Source organism: Sphaerodactylus townsendi, linkage group LG05 (genome assembly GCF_021028975.2).
Source record: "Sphaerodactylus townsendi isolate TG3544 linkage group LG05, MPM_Stown_v2.3, whole genome shotgun sequence".
NCBI classification, from domain to species: Eukaryota; Metazoa; Chordata; class Lepidosauria; order Squamata; family Sphaerodactylidae; genus Sphaerodactylus; species Sphaerodactylus townsendi.
The window spans coordinates 131,750,149-131,769,535 of record NC_059429.1 but is presented as its reverse complement, the minus strand read 5'-3'; the positions used below and the strand labels follow the sequence as shown (position 1 = coordinate 131,769,535).

The 19,387-nt window shown below is 55.6% G+C and overlaps 1 protein-coding gene across 1 annotated transcript in view; it reads left to right on the top strand.

Annotated features, from left to right (window-relative positions):
- Positions 1–325: 325 nt before the first annotated feature.
- PRPF6 (pre-mRNA processing factor 6) overlaps positions 326–19,387 on the top strand; it is a 57,079-nt gene continuing 38,017 nt past the window's right edge. Inside the window, exons 1-7 of the mRNA XM_048497927.1 lie at positions 326–460; positions 2,929–2,997; positions 6,947–7,042; positions 15,048–15,166; positions 15,593–15,671; positions 16,285–16,461; positions 17,553–17,708. Of these exons, the coding sequence (XP_048353884.1) occupies positions 326–460; positions 2,929–2,997; positions 6,947–7,042; positions 15,048–15,166; positions 15,593–15,671; positions 16,285–16,461; positions 17,553–17,708 (831 nt within the window). The remainder of the gene's footprint in view (positions 461–2,928; positions 2,998–6,946; positions 7,043–15,047; positions 15,167–15,592; positions 15,672–16,284; positions 16,462–17,552; positions 17,709–19,387) is intronic.

The following is a 19,387-nucleotide window of genomic DNA, read 5'->3' as shown; positions in this document are numbered from 1 at the left end:
AGGGAACAGCTTGGCGCAAAGTAAATCCAACTCGAGGTGGACCGTGCCAAAGACGCAGCATAGCGGCAATATGTGCAGAACCATATCAGTCCATGATACAAAGTCCTGGAACACTCTTAAACTGGACTTACAGCGTCCAATCGCCTTGGCTGCTTCAGGCTCCCGATGCGCAAAGTGAATCTAACACTGCAGCGGTTCAGCGTGGCCGAACTGGCCAAACTGGAGCGAGAGAAGCAGCTTTGCATGCGCACCTAGGATACCTTATGACTCGGCTTAAGGAGAGATTTAGCGGAGGGAACTGAAGAAGTTCCCAGCGCAGAACAAGATGCCCCAAGTTGGAGTCTCACGCTGTCACTGGTACAATATTAGCGCCAGAAGCGGCCAGCTGCTGGGTCCTGCTACTGGCTTTCTGCCACTCTTCAAGGACCGGCCTCCACCAGAACTGGCGGCGCGAGCGTTGGTACCAGGCCCCACCTCACGCGATTCCGGCCCTGCACGCCTGCCAGCTTGCCTCAATCCTCGCTAACCTTACGCCGCTGAAGCCCGGTTTTAAGGGCGTCGGAGAGAGGATATTACAGACCTCAATACCTGCCCGTTTCCGGATGGGACAGCTTCCAAACTTCCTACTTCATCCCACAACTTCGATGCCCACATGGGAGGACTATGATGATCTGTACGGTCTGAAACCTTGAAAAAATACGTGGGACATGTGGGTTCCGCGTCTTGGAATAGGCGACGGCGAACTGGTTTGTGACTCTTTTGAATCTGCAAGATGAGGGATACTTTCCGCACGCGATTGCCCGTACGTTCCTCAAAGCTCCTTCCTAAGGGCTTCCAGCTTCCAAAGATCCAGGTGCCGGAAAATGAAGCCATCCGCACTCATCAAATCTATTCAGCAAGGCAAACTGCTCGCTTTGCACCGTATGAATTTCCGTTAAACGCGGTTGGAACTCTCCTCTCTCCTGAGTGCGGCCTGGAGCGCATGAAATGTGAATACTTCTCCGGATGCTGTCGCACGGCAAACTGGCGCGTAAATGGTGTTTCTTATTAGGATCCCCGCGCACTATTGCTGATTGGATCGACTTGCAGGATCCCAGGTAGGCGCCCTCTTCGTTTGGATTACGCTGCGTCGAGGCCGCCCATTAAAACGCCTTCGACTCACCGCTGCGACTCCAAAGCCAAGCCCAGCAGCTCTACCGAGACCACCTCCGAGCGCCAGTCATGCGTCACAGGATTATTAATGCTTTACCATGCGGAGAGACGGGTCATCTAGCCGCCAACTGCCCAAAAAAAACAGAAGCACCAACGCTCGGCGCGCTACAAGACCTTGCATCTGCCAAAACCACCGCGCAAATCGGGCAGCTTCCCAGCGAATCGGCTTCTGGTCTAAGGCAATTCTGGTTACGCACCCAGAGGGAGGGGGAAGCAGCCGCTTGCCTCTCTTCAACCCCCATGGATATGGGTTCGACTCCAGACGGTGAGTGAAGGCAAGCTCCCAAATACAATCTCAAGCGTTCTGGCCAAACCCGCTTAAGCATACTGCATTATTATAGCCTCAGTGCCCTTTGTAAGATTCTGCAGATTGCTCCCCATTGTTTAATGCATTTCCAGGTGGCGGAGGAGCTTGTCTAGTCTGAGTCCCCTACAGCTAAGCTTCCATACCGTTCACCACCCAAATGGATGACCTTGCTTGATCCTCCTGAAGTCGAAGGACCGGCCAGTTCAAAAGCGCCAACGGTCCTCTCGCTCAAGTGCCGTGACCATTGGGAGAAAAATTGAATTTTATCTCTGGGCGCCGGTGTCAAACACTCCATAGTTCTGGGCATGCCATGGTTGTTGTTGCATGAACCAAAATTCATTTGGAAGGAAAGGATCTTAGAATTCACTGACCCTCTCCTAAGCGGAGAACACATGAATTGGAAAACTCACCTTCTCCCTGACATACCTTGGCTTCAATATCATGATGCACGCTCTAATTGCTCCCACGATTCTACCGGCATTCCACCCGGCTTACCAAGATTTAGCCAGTAGAGTATTTCAGGAGCAAGAATGCGATCAATTACCACCCCATAGAGACACACTGCTGACTGCAAAATAAATTATTACAGCCAGGGGTGCAACTGCCCAAAGGTAGAATCTACCGCGATGAGTCCCAATGAGGAGAAGGAGCCGTGCCTTCTTAGACAAGAACCTAAATTTCCTCAAGGATTCATACGTGGACTACCAAACACATGCTGCTCCTGTATTGTTTTGTAAAAAAAAAAAAAAGGATGGGTCTTTAGGTTTCTGCCGCGGATTACCGAAAGGGACTCAATGCGGTTTTCCCTGTCCAATAAATACCCTTTGCCATTGAATCATGACTCTTTTAGATGCATTGGGCAGGGGACGCATTTTTACTAAGTTGGACTTAAAGAGAAGCTTACTACAGGGTCAAGAGTGCGGAAGGCTATGAACATTTGACTGCATTTAACCGCGATGAAATTTGGACAGTATGAATGCCAATAATGCCATTAGGGTTAAGGTAGAGGCCCCAGGAGCTTTATGGCGGCCCTTATCAACGGTTCTCCATGATTTATTAGCCTAAAGGGGTAGTGGTGTACTTATAGATGACGTTTTTAATTTATTCCCAAACCATGGATAGAGCAGAGCATTGGTTGGAAGTATTGAAAGCAGCTTTGCTCAACAACTCCTCTTTGCCAAACTTTCTAAATGTTGTTTCCACCAAACCTCTATCGACTATTTGGGTTACCGGATCTCTTCCGAGGGCTTTAAAATGGATCCTGCTGAAGATTGACATGATCCTCCAAATGGCCTGCCCCTACTCAATCGGAAGTGGAACTCAACTCTTCCTAGGGTTTTGCATAATTTCTATCGTGACTTTATGCCACCCCACCATTAAGCTGAACGGCTCTCTCCCGCTCACTACAGACCCCTATACGCACTAAGTGGGTAAAGATCCACAGGCGCTGCCAAGCCGGGGCCCTTACTGGTCTAAAGGTAATGCCAGACAGCCTTTTCAGCTTTTAAATCAGCTTTACTACCCGAACCTATCCTGGAAACAATTCTCCTGGCCCAGACTTTCTTCCGTTTGTGGTTCCATTGGATGCCTCGGATGGCAGCTTGGAGCAACCCTGTTGCAGAGGAAATAAAGATGATAGGCTGGTTCATTGATGCTTATTTATCAAAGAAATTACTCCGGTGCTGGAAGGCTCAGCAACTGGACTGTAGAGATGGAGCGACTGCGACCTCAAAGTAGCACTTTCCAATTTGGCTTACCACTGGCTGGAGGGGCTAAACACCCCTTTCAAGTTTAGTCCGGATCACAAGAGCTTAGCGCCCTCCACCCATACCTCAAGATGTCCGCAGTGGAAGTAAACCCGTTGGAGCAATGATTTCTTTCTGTTTCTGCTTCACTCGCCATTTTTTTCCCGGAAAAGAGCAAACTGGCTGATGCGCCTCTCGGCGCTACCGAGGAGGGGTGGAGCTGCCGCTACCGGAGATATTCGGCGCACTGTTCTCTCCCCTCCCAGTGGGGCTGGCTGTCACTCCGGATCTCAGACGTCCACTCCTCCCTTTCTCTACCCATTCTCCAGCCTGGTCATCTCCTTTCTCACGGAACTTCGAGGAAGTGAGCTGCGCGAGCCATAGCGGAGGAAGGTGGACTCCCACCATTAGCCTCTGGAGAATGAATTGTTTAGCGGCAGAAGTTGTTGATTGCCGTCACTGCCTCCCCTCCGGTAAAGCAGGTTCTCGAGGCCTGTCATGATGCCCGCTCGGCTGGACATTTTGGCTTCCTCAAAACTCTGCATTTGGTCCGCCCGTCAATTTTAGGGTGGTATTGTGATGCCTGGAACTTATCCGAGACATGTATTAAAGGTTGCTCTGTTTCCAGTGAAGCCAAGACCCGTTCGGGAAAACCCCATGGTCTGTTGGAAAGCCTCTCCGGTGGCCTCCCACGCCCCTGGGAAGTCATCTCCATGGATTTTATTACAGTTTGGCAAGAAAGTCAAGGCAACACGGGTTCTTGTGGGTGGTGGTGGGACTTTATTTTCTAAACAAGCCCATTTCATCCCATGTGCTTCCATCCCCTCGGCTCCTAAGTTAGCGGCGTCTGTTCATTCAGCATATTTATCGTCTGCCTCCTGGCCCCGTTAGATTGGTCTCCGACCCTTCGGGCCCCAATTCATTTCAAAGTTCTGGAAAGCTTTTCTGGGTTTGTTGGGGGCGGCCCGGTGATACCCGCCTACCGTTCAAAGTGACGGTGAGTCAGAAGAGCGAACAGAACCCTGGGCAATATTTCGTTGTTACGCAACTACCACCAAGACAATTGAGTGCGAGTTAGTCCGTTTGCAGAATCGCCTATAATAATGCGGTTCATAGCGGTATAAAAAACCCCCTTGAGAAATTGTCTGGTCGGTCCTTCCCTCCGTTGCGCCAACTACCTCGCGAGGCGTTAGTCCTCGAGGAGTTTCAGCAGTGGATTTCATCTCTGGCGAGGGTGGAAAATGGTCCAGACGCACATACAACCAGGCTAAAGACTCCCAAAACCTTCAAAGCGGATAAGCACCGCTTCAGTTTCCCGCTGAGTATTGTGGAAGCCTGGGTGTATTGTCTGCAAAATCTCAGAGACCTTCATAAATTTTCAAAACTGGGTAAAAGATTGATGGGACCTTTTCAGATTACTAAAGAGTGATTAATGATGTCACTGCCGGTTGGATTTGCCCTAATTCTCTAAGTGATAATAATATCCATCCTGTCTTCCTTCAGTTTTGCTCAAGGAGGGCTCCGTTCCGATGCCACCAGCCTTGCGACCAGCCGGAGGGCCCCACCTGACTATAATTGATGGCCACAAGCATTGAAGTGGCGCCATCCTGGACTCGTTTTAATGTAAGCGGCTTGCAATATTTAGTCTCTTGGAGTTGGGATATTCCTCTGGAGGTATAATCAATGGGTTTTATTCCGAAAATATTGGCCCGCCCTCATTTCTGCTTTTCCTTCAGCACCTTTCGCTTTAAACCTGGGGAGAAGTCTTTACAAGGGAGGCAGAGTGTAAAAGGAGATTCAATAGTGTTGATGGTAGGGCAGCATACAGGCCTTGACTTTCACATTCCATAACCGAAGTAGATGGCCAGCATCTGCGGCGGAGACCTTATCTCTTGAAGAGATGAGAGCTCCGTTCCCATAGAGGCCGGGGAGGGGGATGGGATGGACAGAGTTATAACCTGTGTGCTGCTGAGGAGACTTTTATTCCTGCGTCGGTGTGGTGAGGAAGGCTTTCTAGGATGTCTGAATAAACGGTCTTTTACACCAAAAAAGCCTTTTATTTCTGCTTCTATGGAATTCCTTACACCAAGAACATCTGAAGCGCCAGAGTTCGACACCCCTTCTCTACAGTTTATGCTATCCCAACTGCAAATTGTTTTATTCTCCACTGGACAGAAGGGAGACATAAACACTCGGCGACAGGACAACAGTGTTAGGTCTTGGACCTTTAGTCAATAAACGGACTCTAGATGCTTGATCAGAAGTGTTTATTGGAAGGTAATGAAGCACCCAGCTTTAGAAAGCCGATTCTGCTACAGCTGGCTGCAGCGGATCTCTTTATCCCCAGAGATTCCCCCTCTCCTGTTTTCCCAGAGAATGTGTGAAAAGAGTTATTTTGGAGTTTTGGTGCCCCAGGTTCGGCAACAGATAAAGATACAGCCAACTGGCAGTCTAACCCTACAGGGCAACAGTTACTTTCCTGGTTGTGGTGGGTTTTCCGGGCTGTGTGGATGGGGTCTGGTAGATCTTGTTCCTAACGTTTCACCTGCATCTGTGGCCGGATTAGTGAACACCACCCAGACACAGGATGTCTCTCTTCAGGAAGCAATTAAATGGATTAAAATGCCAGGCAACTGCTATGCAGATGCCCTCGCTAATTGATTGTGCAACTTCATTGTTACATACATACGCTAAAATGGTTGGATTCCACTTAACCCATGCAAATCACACTTAAGAAGAAGAAGAAGAAGAAGAAGAAGAAGAAGAAGAAGAAGAAGAAGAGGAGGAGGAGGAGGAGGAGGAGGAGGAGGAGGAGGAGGAGGAGGAGGAGTTGGGATTTATATCCCCAGCACTGCTGCTGCAAGGAGAGCTCAAAGGGGCCCCACAGTCTCTTGCCTTCCCCTCCTAACAAACATGGTGAAGAGCTCTGAGAAGCTGTGACTAGCCCAAGCTCACCCAGCTGGCATGTGTGGGAGTGTACAGGCTAATCTGAATTCCCCAGATAAGCCTCCACATCTCAAGTGGCAGAGCTGGGAATCAAACCCAGTTCCTCCAGATTACAGTACACCTGCTCTTAACCTCCTACGCCACTGCTGCTCTTAACCAGTGCAATTGGTTCTTTCTCCCACCCTGGACATTTCACTGGTAAATATACTCCACTTGCTTTCCTACCATTGGATCCTCTGAAGATGCCAGCCACAGATGCAGGTGAAACGTCAGGAGAAAATGCTACTGGAGCATGCCCATACAACCCGGAAAACCCACCACACCCTAGTGATTCCGGCTGTGAAAGCCTTCAGCAGTTAATCAATTGATTAACTGCACATCCCTCATTCGGGATCAGGGCCAACAAATCCCTCTCCCGGCCTTGCAGTGCTGTAACCTCTCGGACCGTTCATTTATGTCGGTCATTTTCTGCTTTTTGGGCAAGAACGTAGCAGTATCTACACTGGCCTTTTAAGCCGGGATGGAAGTGAACTCTCATGAAAGGGCATTTTTCTTTTCTTTTTTAAAAATGGAGCCTAAGCCATCTGCCCCACTTCTTAATTACAAAGGCGGGGAAACGAGCTTTTGTAATTAATCAGAAGAAAAAAAAGATGCAAGGATATTTAAATGCAGGCGCATGCCCTTTGTTCCGCCCTGGATGAATCTATTAAGACGTCTCTGCTGTCTTTTGTCAAAGGGAAAACTGCAGTTTTTCACGGGCCAGATCTCATCGGGTGCTAAGCGGGCGCTGTTTGCGTTGATTTTACGGACACCGTTTCTGTCCATGCAAAAAGTGGGTGGACAGTCCCAGCCTGCATTTATTTCCCAGCTTTGTGGCTTTGAAGAAGAAGAAGAAGAAGAAGAAGAAGAAGAAGAAGAAGAAGAAGTAGGAGGAGTTTGGATTTATATCCCCCTTTCTCTCCTGCAGGAGACTCAAAGGGACACAGGCTCTGCCTCCCCCTCTATAGAAGCACCCTGGTGGGTGGAGGCTGAGAGCTCCCAGAAGCTGTGACAGCGGGTCGCAGCTAGTGTGTGGGAGTGTACAGGCTAATCTGAACTCCCCAGAGAAGCCTCCACAGCTCAGGCGGCAGAGCTGGGAATCAAACCCTGTTCCTCCAGATTAGATACACGAGCTCTTAACCTCCTGCATACCACTGCTGCTCCTGCTCTTAAGGAGCAGATCAAGCGGCAATAAGAGAGGGTGGCTTTATTTATTTATTTATTTATTTAGGTACTAGCAGTAAACCCCGAAATACAGCGGGCTCTAGACTGGGTGGGGGTGGGGGGGTAAGAGCCGGGGTGGGACACTGTGTTTTACTTACCTGAAGCGATCAGGAGGGCACCATGAAGAGAGAGAGGAAGACAAGCAGTGAATGTGGGGCTTGGTCTTTGAGGGTTGGGAGATGATGGGTGGGGGAAGGGGGTACCAGAATGGGGAGGGTGGCGGCTGCCACTCATGCCACATCAGGCTTGGCTTGGTCTTTGGGGCAAGGGGAAGGCAGGTAGGGGGATGGGAGGATGGTGTTAGGCAGAGGTGGGATCCAGCAGGTTCTCACAGGTTCCCGAGAGTAGGTTACTAATTATTTGTGTATTTTGAGAGGGGGGTTACTAATTGGTGATTTTGCCACGTGATTTTGGCCTTACGTGGCGCCCCTCCCTCTCAGCAGTGGCGCACAGAACTACAGAAGCAATCCTAACCAGGAGGTGCACCAGTGCAGGTGGCAGCCTAGCCTGCGTGCGTCCTCATGTGGGGACCGAGGCATGGCCGGCCTGCGTCCTTGCCACAGCTCCTACTCCTGGGTGCTGCCCCGCCCCTGGAAATGCCTGGCCACACCCCCACGTCGCTTCCTTGCCCCATTGGCGCTTTGCCACAGTTTGAATCCCACCACCATGGGAACCTGTTACAAAAAATTTTGGATCCCATGGATGGATGGATGGATGGATGGATGGATGGATGGATGGATGGATGGATGGATGGATGGATGGATGGATGGTTGGATGGATGGATGGATGGGTGGATGGATGGATGGATGGATGGATGGATGGATGGATGGATGGATGGATGGATGGATGGATGGATGGATGGATGGATGGATGGATGGATGGATGGATGGATGGATGGATGGATGGATGGATGGATATGGATGGATGGATGGATGGATGGATGGATGGATGGATGGTGGATGGATGGATGGATGGTGGGTGGGTGGGTGGGTGGGTGGATGGGTGGATGGGTGGGTGGGTGGATGGATGGATGGATGGGTGGATGGGTGGATGGATGGATGGATGGATGGATGGATGGATGGATGGATGGATGGATACCGTGTTTCCCCGAATATAAGACAGCGTCTTATATTAATTTTTGCTCCCAAAGATGTGCTATGTCTTATTTTCAGGGGACGTCTTATTTTTCTGTGTTCTGTTCGTCAGGCATGCTTCCAAACAAAAACTTTGCTATGTCTTACTTTCAGGGGATGCCTTATATTTCGCCCTTCAGCAAAACCTCTACTATGTCTTATTTTTCGGGGATGTCTTATATTAGGGGAAACAGTGTAGATAGATAGATAGATAGATAGATAGATAGATAGATAGATAGATAGATAGATAGATAGATAGATAGATAGATAGATAGATAGATAGATAGATAGATAGATAGATAGATAGATAGATAGATAGATAGATAGATAGATAGATAGATAGATAGATAGATAGATAGATAGATAGATAGATAGATAGATGGATAGGCATACTTCAAATAGTAGAACCTGGAACAGTTAATTCTTCAAAATGCCTGTCGAAGCACAGCCTTTGTTTCCTGTGCCCGTCTCATAATATTATTATCATCAGGAAAGCAGTTGAACTGAAAACCTGACCACATTGTCTCTTCCCCTCCGCATCCCATTTCTCTCTTCCGCACTGGAGAGAAGCGGGCAAGGGGAAAATGTCACTTGTTTATTGATGTTCCAGTCTTAACACGCCGGCTGAGAAGTGCTGGGCTCTCCGCCAGCACTGAGCAGATAATAATGAATGCGAACGGTACTGATCCGAGCCGAGAACAAACGAATTCTCTGAACTGCTCAGAGTCCGGTCGACAATCACCAACTCATTACCAGCAACGCCGAAGCCTCCCTTGACGCCCACCTGGAAGGTCGTCTGGCTTATTAGCGGGGCTGCAGCTGGGAAGGGGACGGTGGTGTGTGTGTGTGTGTGTGTGTGTGTGTGTGTGTGTGTGTGTGTGTGTGTGTGTGTGTGTGTGTGTGTGTGGGAAATGGCACCCAGGGCAAAATGGCAGGGGCCCCCTTCCTTTAGTTCAGCCCGTTGCAAATAGTAGCCTACCTGGGGCCGCCAGGATGTTCGGGGCTTCTGCAGGGCCTGTGGGGTGGTGATGCGGGGGAAGGGAGAAGGGGGAGGAGCGTGGGGGTCGATTTTCTGCCCCCCATGTGACACCAATGGCATGCGTCTGAGGCAGGGCGCCCCCCCCCCTACCCCGTGGTAGCTACGCAGCTGGAAGGGGATCTTATCAGTTTGCCAACTCTGGGCGAGGAAATACCTGGTGATTTGGGGGAGGGGTGAACCAGGTGAGGGGAGGGGCCTCTGCCATAGGCTCCGCCCTCCAAAACTCCCCCTTTCTCCAAGGGAACTGATCCCTGTCATCTGGATATCAGCTGTGCCACCACAAGACGTCCTGGCGCCACCTGGAGAGTGGCAACCGTCCTTGGGAACCAGAAAAGCTTTCTTGGACATTTGACCTTTGTTTTGTTTTTGTTTCTTGAGGGTTTTTAAAAGAAAGTTTAAACCAGCTCAAGACCCCGAGCCAGCAAGAGGATGTGAAAATTTCCGGTAAAATAGCAGTTAAAATATACTTCGGCATTCTGTTCAATGAAGGGATGAAGAAGAGGAGGAAGAGGAGGAGGAACTTAGATATATATCTTTCTATAAGGAGACTCAAGGCGGCTTACCAACTCCTTCTGCTTCCTCTCTCCACAACAAACATCAGGTGGGACTGAGAGAGTTCTGAGAGAACTGTGACTGGCCCCAAGTCACCCAGCAGGCTCCAGGTGGAGGAGCTGGGAAACAAACCCAGCTCACCAGAGTCTGCCATTCATGTGGAGGAGTGGGAAATCAAACCCAGTTCTCCAGATTAGAGTCCACAATACTGAACTACTACGCCACACTGGCTGTACAGTGGTGACCTTTGCACCATTTTGGGGACCTCTGAATAGCCATTTGGATGTATTGCTGGCAACTTTTGAACCAGGATACTAGATTAGATGGGACCTCGGCCTGATGATCCAGAAGCAGTGGTGGGATCCAAAAATTTTAGTAACAGGTTCCCATGGTGGTGGGATTCAAACAGTGGCGTAGCGCCAATGGGGCTGGGCGGGGCACGACGGGGCCTGGCCGGGCATTCCGGGGGCGGGGCATTGATAATTTCTCTGTTACTGTAAAAAACTCTTACTGTAAAAAAAAAGTTCCTAATTTCCAGCTGGTATCTTTCTGTCCATAATTTAAACTCATGATAGCAAGTCCTATCGTCTACTGCCAACAGAAACAACTACTTCTCCTCTAATTGACTGCCTGTCAAATACTTAATACTTTCAAATACTTAATTTTGTTTCTAGAAATCAAAAGAAGGATACTTTCCTTAAACAAGGAACTTTACCATATTTCTAAAACAGGTTTTTAAAACAGCCCAACAAGGAGAATTTATCCTGTTTTCTACCTTCGCTAACCAGCCACATAGGAAACAACAGGACTTTTATGATTTTTGGACCTAATGGAATTTCTAATGGTGGGGGGGGGGGGGGGTGGGGGGGGGGGGGGGTGGGGGGGGGGGGGGGTGGGGGGGGGGGGGGGTGGGGGGGGGGGGGGGTGGGGGGGGGGGGGGGTGGGGGGGGGGGGGGGTGGGGGGGGGGGGGGGTGGGGGGGGGGGGGGGTGGGGGGGGGGGGGGGTGGGGGGGGGGGGGGGTGGGGGGGGGGGGGGGTGGGGGGGGGGGGGGGTGGGGGGGGGGGGGGGTGGGGGGGGGGGGGGGTGGGGGGGGGGGGGGGTGGGGGGGGGGGGGGGTGGGGGGGGGGGGGGGTGGGGGGGGGGGGGGGTGGGGGGGGGGGGGGGTGGGGGGGGGGGGGGGTGGGGGGGGGGGGGGGTGGGGGGGGGGGGGGGTGGGGGGGGGGGGGGGTGGGGGGGGGGGGGGGTGGGGGGGGGGGGGGGTGGGGGGGGGGGGGGGTGGGGGGGGGGGGGGGTGGGGGGGGGGGGGGGTGGGGGGGGGGGGGGGTGGGGGGGGGGGGGGGTGGGGGGGGGGGGGGGTGGGGGGGGGGGGGGGTGGGGGGGGGGGGGGGTGGGGGGGGGGGGGGGTGGGGGGGGGGGGGGGTGGGGGGGGGGGGGGGTGGGGGGGGGGGGGGGTGGGGGGGGGGGGGGGTGGGGGGGGGGGGGGGTGGGGGGGGGGGGGGGTGGGGGGGGGGGGGGGTGGGGGGGGGGGGGGGTGGGGGGGGGGGGGGGTGGGGGGGGGGGGGGGTGGGGGGGGGGGGGGGTGGGGGGGGGGGGGGGTGGGGGGGGGGGGGGGTGGGGGGGGGGGGGGGTGGGGGGGGGGGGGGGTGGGGGGGGGGGGGGGTGGGGGGGGGGGGGGGTGGGGGGGGGGGGGGGTGGGGGGGGGGGGGGGTGGGGGGGGGGGGGGGTGGGGGGGGGGGGGGGTGGGGGGGGGGGGGGGTGGGGGGGGGGGGGGGTGGGGGGGGGGGGGGGTGGGGGGGGGGGGGGGTGGGGGGGGGGGGGGGTGGGGGGGGGGGGGGGTGGGGGGGGGGGGGGGTGGGGGGGGGGGGGGGTGGGGGGGGGGGGGGGTGGGGGGGGGGGGGGGTGGGGGGGGGGGGGGGTGGGGGGGGGGGGGGGTGGGGGGGGGGGGGGGTGGGGGGGGGGGGGGGTGGGGGGGGGGGGGGGTGGGGGGGGGGGGGGGTGGGGGGGGGGGGGGGTGGGGGGGGGGGGGGGTGGGGGGGGGGGGGGGTGGGGGGGGGGGGGGGTGGGGGGGGGGGGGGGTGGGGGGGGGGGGGGGTGGGGGGGGGGGGGGGTGGGGGGGGGGGGGGGTGGGGGGGGGGGGGGGTGGGGGGGGGGGGGGGTGGGGGGGGGGGGGGGTGGGGGGGGGGGGGGGTGGGGGGGGGGGGGGGTGGGGGGGGGGGGGGGTGGGGGGGGGGGGGGGTGGGGGGGGGGGGGGGTGGGGGGGGGGGGGGGTGGGGGGGGGGGGGGGTGGGGGGGGGGGGGGGTGGGGGGGGGGGGGGGTGGGGGGGGGGGGGGGTGGGGGGGGGGGGGGGTGGGGGGGGGGGGGGGTGGGGGGGGGGGGGGGTGGGGGGGGGGGGGGGTGGGGGGGGGGGGGGGTGGGGGGGGGGGGGGGTGGGGGGGGGGGGGGGTGGGGGGGGGGGGGGGTGGGGGGGGGGGGGGGTGGGGGGGGGGGGGGGTGGGGGGGGGGGGGGGTGGGGGGGGGGGGGGGTGGGGGGGGGGGGGGGTGGGGGGGGGGGGGGGTGGGGGGGGGGGGGGGTGGGGGGGGGGGGGGGTGGGGGGGGGGGGGGGTGGGGGGGGGGGGGGGTGGGGGGGGGGGGGGGTGGGGGGGGGGGGGGGTGGGGGGGGGGGGGGGTGGGGGGGGGGGGGGGTGGGGGGGGGGGGGGGTGGGGGGGGGGGGGGGTGGGGGGGGGGGGGGGTGGGGGGGGGGGGGGGTGGGGGGGGGGGGGGGTGGGGGGGGGGGGGGGTGGGGGGGGGGGGGGGTGGGGGGGGGGGGGGGTGGGGGGGGGGGGGGGTGGGGGGGGGGGGGGGTGGGGGGGGGGGGGGGTGGGGGGGGGGGGGGGTGGGGGGGGGGGGGGGTGGGGGGGGGGGGGGGTGGGGGGGGGGGGGGGTGGGGGGGGGGGGGGGTGGGGGGGGGGGGGGGTGGGGGGGGGGGGGGGTGGGGGGGGGGGGGGGTGGGGGGGGGGGGGGGTGGGGGGGGGGGGGGGTGGGGGGGGGGGGGGGTGGGGGGGGGGGGGGGTGGGGGGGGGGGGGGGTGGGGGGGGGGGGGGGTGGGGGGGGGGGGGGGTGGGGGGGGGGGGGGGTGGGGGGGGGGGGGGGTGGGGGGGGGGGGGGGTGGGGGGGGGGGGGGGTGGGGGGGGGGGGGGGTGGGGGGGGGGGGGGGTGGGGGGGGGGGGGGGTGGGGGGGGGGGGGGGTGGGGGGGGGGGGGGGTGGGGGGGGGGGGGGGTGGGGGGGGGGGGGGGTGGGGGGGGGGGGGGGTGGGGGGGGGGGGGGGTGGGGGGGGGGGGGGGTGGGGGGGGGGGGGGGTGGGGGGGGGGGGGGGTGGGGGGGGGGGGGGGTGGGGGGGGGGGGGGGTGGGGGGGGGGGGGGGTGGGGGGGGGGGGGGGTGGGGGGGGGGGGGGGTGGGGGGGGGGGGGGGTGGGGGGGGGGGGGGGTGGGGGGGGGGGGGGGTGGGGGGGGGGGGGGGTGGGGGGGGGGGGGGGTGGGGGGGGGGGGGGGTGGGGGGGGGGGGGGGTGGGGGGGGGGGGGGGTGGGGGGGGGGGGGGGTGGGGGGGGGGGGGGGTGGGGGGGGGGGGGGGTGGGGGGGGGGGGGGGTGGGGGGGGGGGGGGGTGGGGGGGGGGGGGGGTGGGGGGGGGGGGGGGTGGGGGGGGGGGGGGGTGGGGGGGGGGGGGGGTGGGGGGGGGGGGGGGTGGGGGGGGGGGGGGGTGGGGGGGGGGGGGGGTGGGGGGGGGGGGGGGTGGGGGGGGGGGGGGGTGGGGGGGGGGGGGGGTGGGGGGGGGGGGGGGTGGGGGGGGGGGGGGGTGGGGGGATCCAGCAAGTTCTCTACAGAAGGTTCCTGAGAGTAGGTTACTAATTATTTGTTATTGTGCCAAGAGGGGTTACTAATTGGTGATTTTTGCGTCCACATGATTTTTTGCCTTAGTTACGCCTCCTCCTCTCAGCAGTAGCGCACAGGGAACTTCTGAAGCAGTCTAGCAGGAGGTGCACCGGCGCAGCGTGGGCAGCCTGCGCCTGCGTGCGATTCAAGTTTCCTGCTCAAGGACCGGCGCAGCGCCGCGTCCTTGCCACAGCCCCGCCCACAGAATGCCCCGCCCGGAATAACCCGGCCAGCATGCCCCTGTACGTGTCTCCTCGGCCAGCCCCATTGGCGCTACCCCACAGTTTGAATCCCACCACCATGGGAACCTGTTACTAAAATTTTTGGATCCCACCACTGCCCCTACCGTAAAATGCAGCATTAGAAGACTTATTGGGATGAAATGGTATTGAATCTCTGGGTGGGGTTGAGCCTTTTGTGTCTAACCTGCTTGCTGCATTATGGCGTGGTGCTTCCCCCCCCCCCCTTTTCTTTTGTTTTGTTGTTTGTACTGTTTCCCAGATCTGGAATCCATGGGCCTACTGCATTGGTTAAGATAACCAGCGTGCTGTAGTGGTTAAGAGCAGCAGACTTTAATTTGGAGAACTGGGATTGATTCTCCACTTCTCTGCATGAAGCCTCCTGAGTGACCTTGGGCCAGTCACAGTTCTCTCAGAACTCTCTCAGCCCACCCGGAAGCAGGCTATGGCAAACCACCTCTGAGCATCTCTTGCCTTGAAAACCCTACCATAAGTCAGTTGTGACATGATGGCACACACACACACATGTGCACACAGAGCGCTGTTCAGTGGAAGTCTTTGCTAATTTTTAAAAACTCTTCAATTTTGAAGTCCGCCTTGAACCTCAGTAAGGAAGACGGGCGATAAGCAAAGGGCATAAGTAAATAACTGGTTAGAAACGTGAAAAGTTGACACCTGCCATTTTTTGTCCTTTTTAGTTCAACGGATATGCCGGGAGCCTGTTCTCTAGCGGGCCTTACGAAAAAGATGACGAGGAAGCGGATGCGATTTATGCCGCTCTGGACAAGAGGATGGACGAGAGGAGAAAAGAGAGACGGTAGGGGCTTTCAGCGTGAGATGCATTTTCACGTTGTTGGCAGCATCTGGTACCTGGATGGTAGAGTTTGGCCAGAGAGAGGAGGAGGTAGCCAGACATCCTTTTATCTTGATTTATCTTAAACTACATCCTCCCTGTTGCAATGCTTTGAAACTTTGCTTAGACAACTGTGTTGCTATTTCCCCCGCAGTGTTTTAACGGAGCAACACCCTATAGAAGACGTTCCTAGTTCAGCCCACATCATAAATCTCTGGAACCCCCTCTGAGAGCCAATTTTTGGCTGACGAAAGTTTTTGAACATCCCATATAATAACCAGAGTGTCTGGCTTGATTACTTGGCCCAAGATTGGGTTCCTGAGCTTTGAAGTTATTTGCTGTTTGCCTTTTAGGAAAAGAGGGCAATTCTCCTGTCTTTTTGTTTTCCAGAGAACAGCGTGAGAAAGAGGAGATTGAAAAATACCGAATGGAACGACCCAAAATCCAGCAACAGTTCTCAGATCTGAAAGTAAGGAGGGAGCAGTTGCTTGTTTTTCATTGAAGGTGCCAAGGACAAAAAACTAAAATAAATAACTTGCAGGATAGAGACTGGAGAAGAAATATATTTGGGAATTAAATATGAGTAATAGACATTGGATGTATTCCCTTCAGTAAGAGCATCTCTTTCTCCTGTTCTGGCCTCAGTCTCACCTTCCCCTTGAGAACAAGTGAATGACTGAACAGGTGATTCCGTGGCTATTTCAGTGTGGGATTCCCCCCCCTCTTTCCTGATGTTGAAACTCTTAATCACTGTTAATTAGAGGGGGAGTACAGAGAAACCACAGCAACGATATTTCATGAACAGGCCCCAGTATATACCAGGGGGCAATGTTTTAAGGATGATTCCACAGTCCTGTTGTATGTTTTTTTTAATCACCGTTGTATACTTCAGTCCTACTTCAAGAGGGCAACATTGTGATTCACCTCTAAAGCTTTGATAACCTTTTGATAGCCATTAAAAGCCAATACAACTGGATCTTTCTTATAGGATGAACAAAAGATTAACAGCGACCGTACAGGCTGAATTTCATATAAAGGTTTCCCCGAATTCTAACGTTTTTAACTATCTCTGTCCTCGGTAGAGAAAACTCGCTGAAGTCACCGAGGAGGAATGGCTGAGTATTCCGGAAGTTGGCGACGCAAGGAACAAACGCCAGAGGAATCCGCGTTACGAGAAGCTGACACCTGTTCCTGACAGTTTCTTTGCCAAGCACTTGCAGTCGGGGGAGAATCACACATCTGTTGATCCCAGGCAGACGGTGAGCAAAGAAAATTAAACCCCTCGGGACTCGTTGGCAAAAGCAGAACAGCCTGACATAGCAGATTCTGTAATTAGAAGAGGGGGTGATTTTTACTAGTTACTCCCTAGAACTGTGTACCCCCATTAAGTTGTTCCCGAGGGCCTGCTGCCCTCCCCCCCCCCGGTAAGGAATTTGGGGGGCTACGTGGGCTGAGCGGTAGCTAGGAATCAGCAAAAACCTCTGCCCCCATTAAGAAAACTCAAAGGCACTCTTAACTGCATGGGTGACCGCAGGCCACTATTACGATGACAAACTTTTCTCTTGCCTCACTGACAGAGAATTTGCAATCGGTAGCAGTCCCCCCCCCCCACTTTGCATTTTACTTCCTCCATTTGTGTCTGCCTCTTCTGCTTTCAACAGGAGTACAGTTTTTGAGGGGGGGGCAGTGGTGGGATCCAAAATTTTTAGTAACAGGTTCCCATGGTGGTGGGATTCAAACTGTGGCGTAGCACCAATGGGGCTGGGCAGGGCATGACGGGGGCGTGGCCGGGCATTCCAGGGGCGGGGCATTAATAATTTCTCTGTTACTGTAAAAAACTCTTACTGTAAAAAAAAAGTTCCTAATTTCCAGCTGGTATCTTTCTGTCCATAATTTAAACTCATTATAGCAAGTACTTCTCTAATTGACTGCCTGTCAAATACTTAATACTTTCAAATACTTAATTTTGTTTCTCGAAATCAAAAGAAGGATACTTTCCTGAAACAAGGAACTTTACCATATTTCTAAAACATGTTTTTAAAACAGCCCAACAAGGAGAATTATCTCCCGTTTTCTACCTTCGCTAACCAGCCACATAGGAAACAACAGGACTTTTATGATTTTTGGACCTAATGGAATTTCTAACGGAAAAGCAGACCCAATTAGTAACCCCCTCTCGGCACACGCAAATAATTAGTAACCCACTCTCGGGAGCTGGTGAGAACCTGCCGGATCCCACCTCTGGGGACGGGGTTTGAATTGACTGCTCAAGTTGTGCCTGAAAGTTGAGTTCGTGCTCTTTTTCATCTGAGCCTTGAAACGACTTTGCTTGCTCCCGTTCTCCCTGCAGCAATTTGGAGGTCTGAACACTCCCTTCCCTGGGGGCTTGAACACTCCCTATCCAGGTGGGATGACCCCTGGGCTGATGACACCTGGCACAGGTGAGCTGGACATGAGGAAGATCGGCCAAGCGAGGAACACTTTGATGGATATGAGACTCAGCCAGGTAAGGAGCGTGGCAATGCGAAACAGCCACGGGAGCTGCCGGTTTGTTTCTCTTACGGTTTAAGAAGCCCGATCGTTGGCTTTAGAGTGCCGTGCTGGATGCTCATCCGAATTGCAATTGGAGCACTTCATCCAAACGCGCTTAATTTTTCAGGGAGTTTCTCCTGTGATCATGTGGTTGCAGGTCATAGATTTGTATGGGAGGTTGAGCCCCTGGCATCTCCAAAAAGGACCAATGGTAGAAGGACCAGGGGATGCAGAAGATGCTCGAGACCCTGCATGTTTGCTGCCAGTCTGAGTAGAGTGGTGTCAAACCCGTGGCCCTCCAGATGTTATGGACTACATAAGAACATAAGAACTAGCCTGCTGGATCAGACCAGAGTCCATCTAGTCCAGCACTCTGCTACTCGCAGTGGCCCACCAGGTGCCTTTGGGAGCTCACAGGCAGGATGTGAAAGCAATGGCCTTCTGCGGCTGCTGCTCCCGAGCACCTGGTCTGCTAAGGCATTTGCAATCTCAGATCAAGGAGGATCAAGATTGGTAGCCATAGATTGACTTCTCCTCCATAAATCTGTCCAAGCCCTTTTTAAAGCTATCCAGGTTAGTGGCCATCACCACCTCCTGTGGCAGCATATTCCAAACACCAATCACACGTTGCGTGAAGAAGTGTTTCCTTTTATTAGTCCTAATTCTTCCCCCCAGCATTTTCAATGGATGCCCCCTGGTTCTAGTATTGTTAGAAAGAGAGAAAAATTTCTCTCTGTCCACATTTTCTACCCCATGCATAATTTTATAGACTTCAATCATGTCCCCCCTCAGACGTCTCCTCTCCAAACTAAAGAGTGCTGGCAGGGGATTATGGGAACTGTAGTCCATGACATCTGCAGGGCCGCGAGTTTGACACCTGTGACTGGGTCCGAGGGTCTGGTTTGGTAGAAAGCAGCTTTGTGTGTGTTTTCTATTTTTTTTAAAAAAAAATACGTTATCCGGCGCAACAATTGAGCTTTTTCTGTCTGTCTTTCCATTTATTCCCTGCCCTTTACCATGGTCTCAGGGCAGATTACAATAACAATCACACAAAAACTTATCCAATGGTAAAATCACAATAAAACCCCATCCCCCAAAACCCTAGAACAGCCTAAAATCTCAGACACCTACCCCACTCACAAAAAAAGGGAAGAATGTACAGACAGTAGGGTGTTGTGGGTTTTCCAGGCTGTATCGCCGTGTTCCAGTAACATTTTCTCCTGACGTTTCGCCTGCCTCTGTGGCTGGCATCTTCAGAGGATCTGATGGTAGTAAAGCAAGTGGAGTAGATATACCTGTGGAATGTCCAGGGTGGGAGAAAGAACCCTTTGCGTTGGTTAACAAGTGTCAAGGGTGCAATCAACAAGTGTCAATGGTGCAATCAGCAAGTGTAATTTGCACGTGTGAAGTGGAATCCCACCCATTTGACAATACAGTTTATAGACACCTTGGGGGCTCCCCTCCCAGTGGAGGAAGTCAGCCAATCCATCAGGTGAAGAGGATGGTCTTCACCAGGTGCCTGGCAAACCTCGGGGGGGAGGACATTCCATAGGGCAGAGGTGGCACTCAGTGCCCTCTCTGTGGGCACGTGCGCACAGAGTTCGTCATGTGGGAGGGAAATCACTCCCCCCCACACACACATCTAGGCTGGCC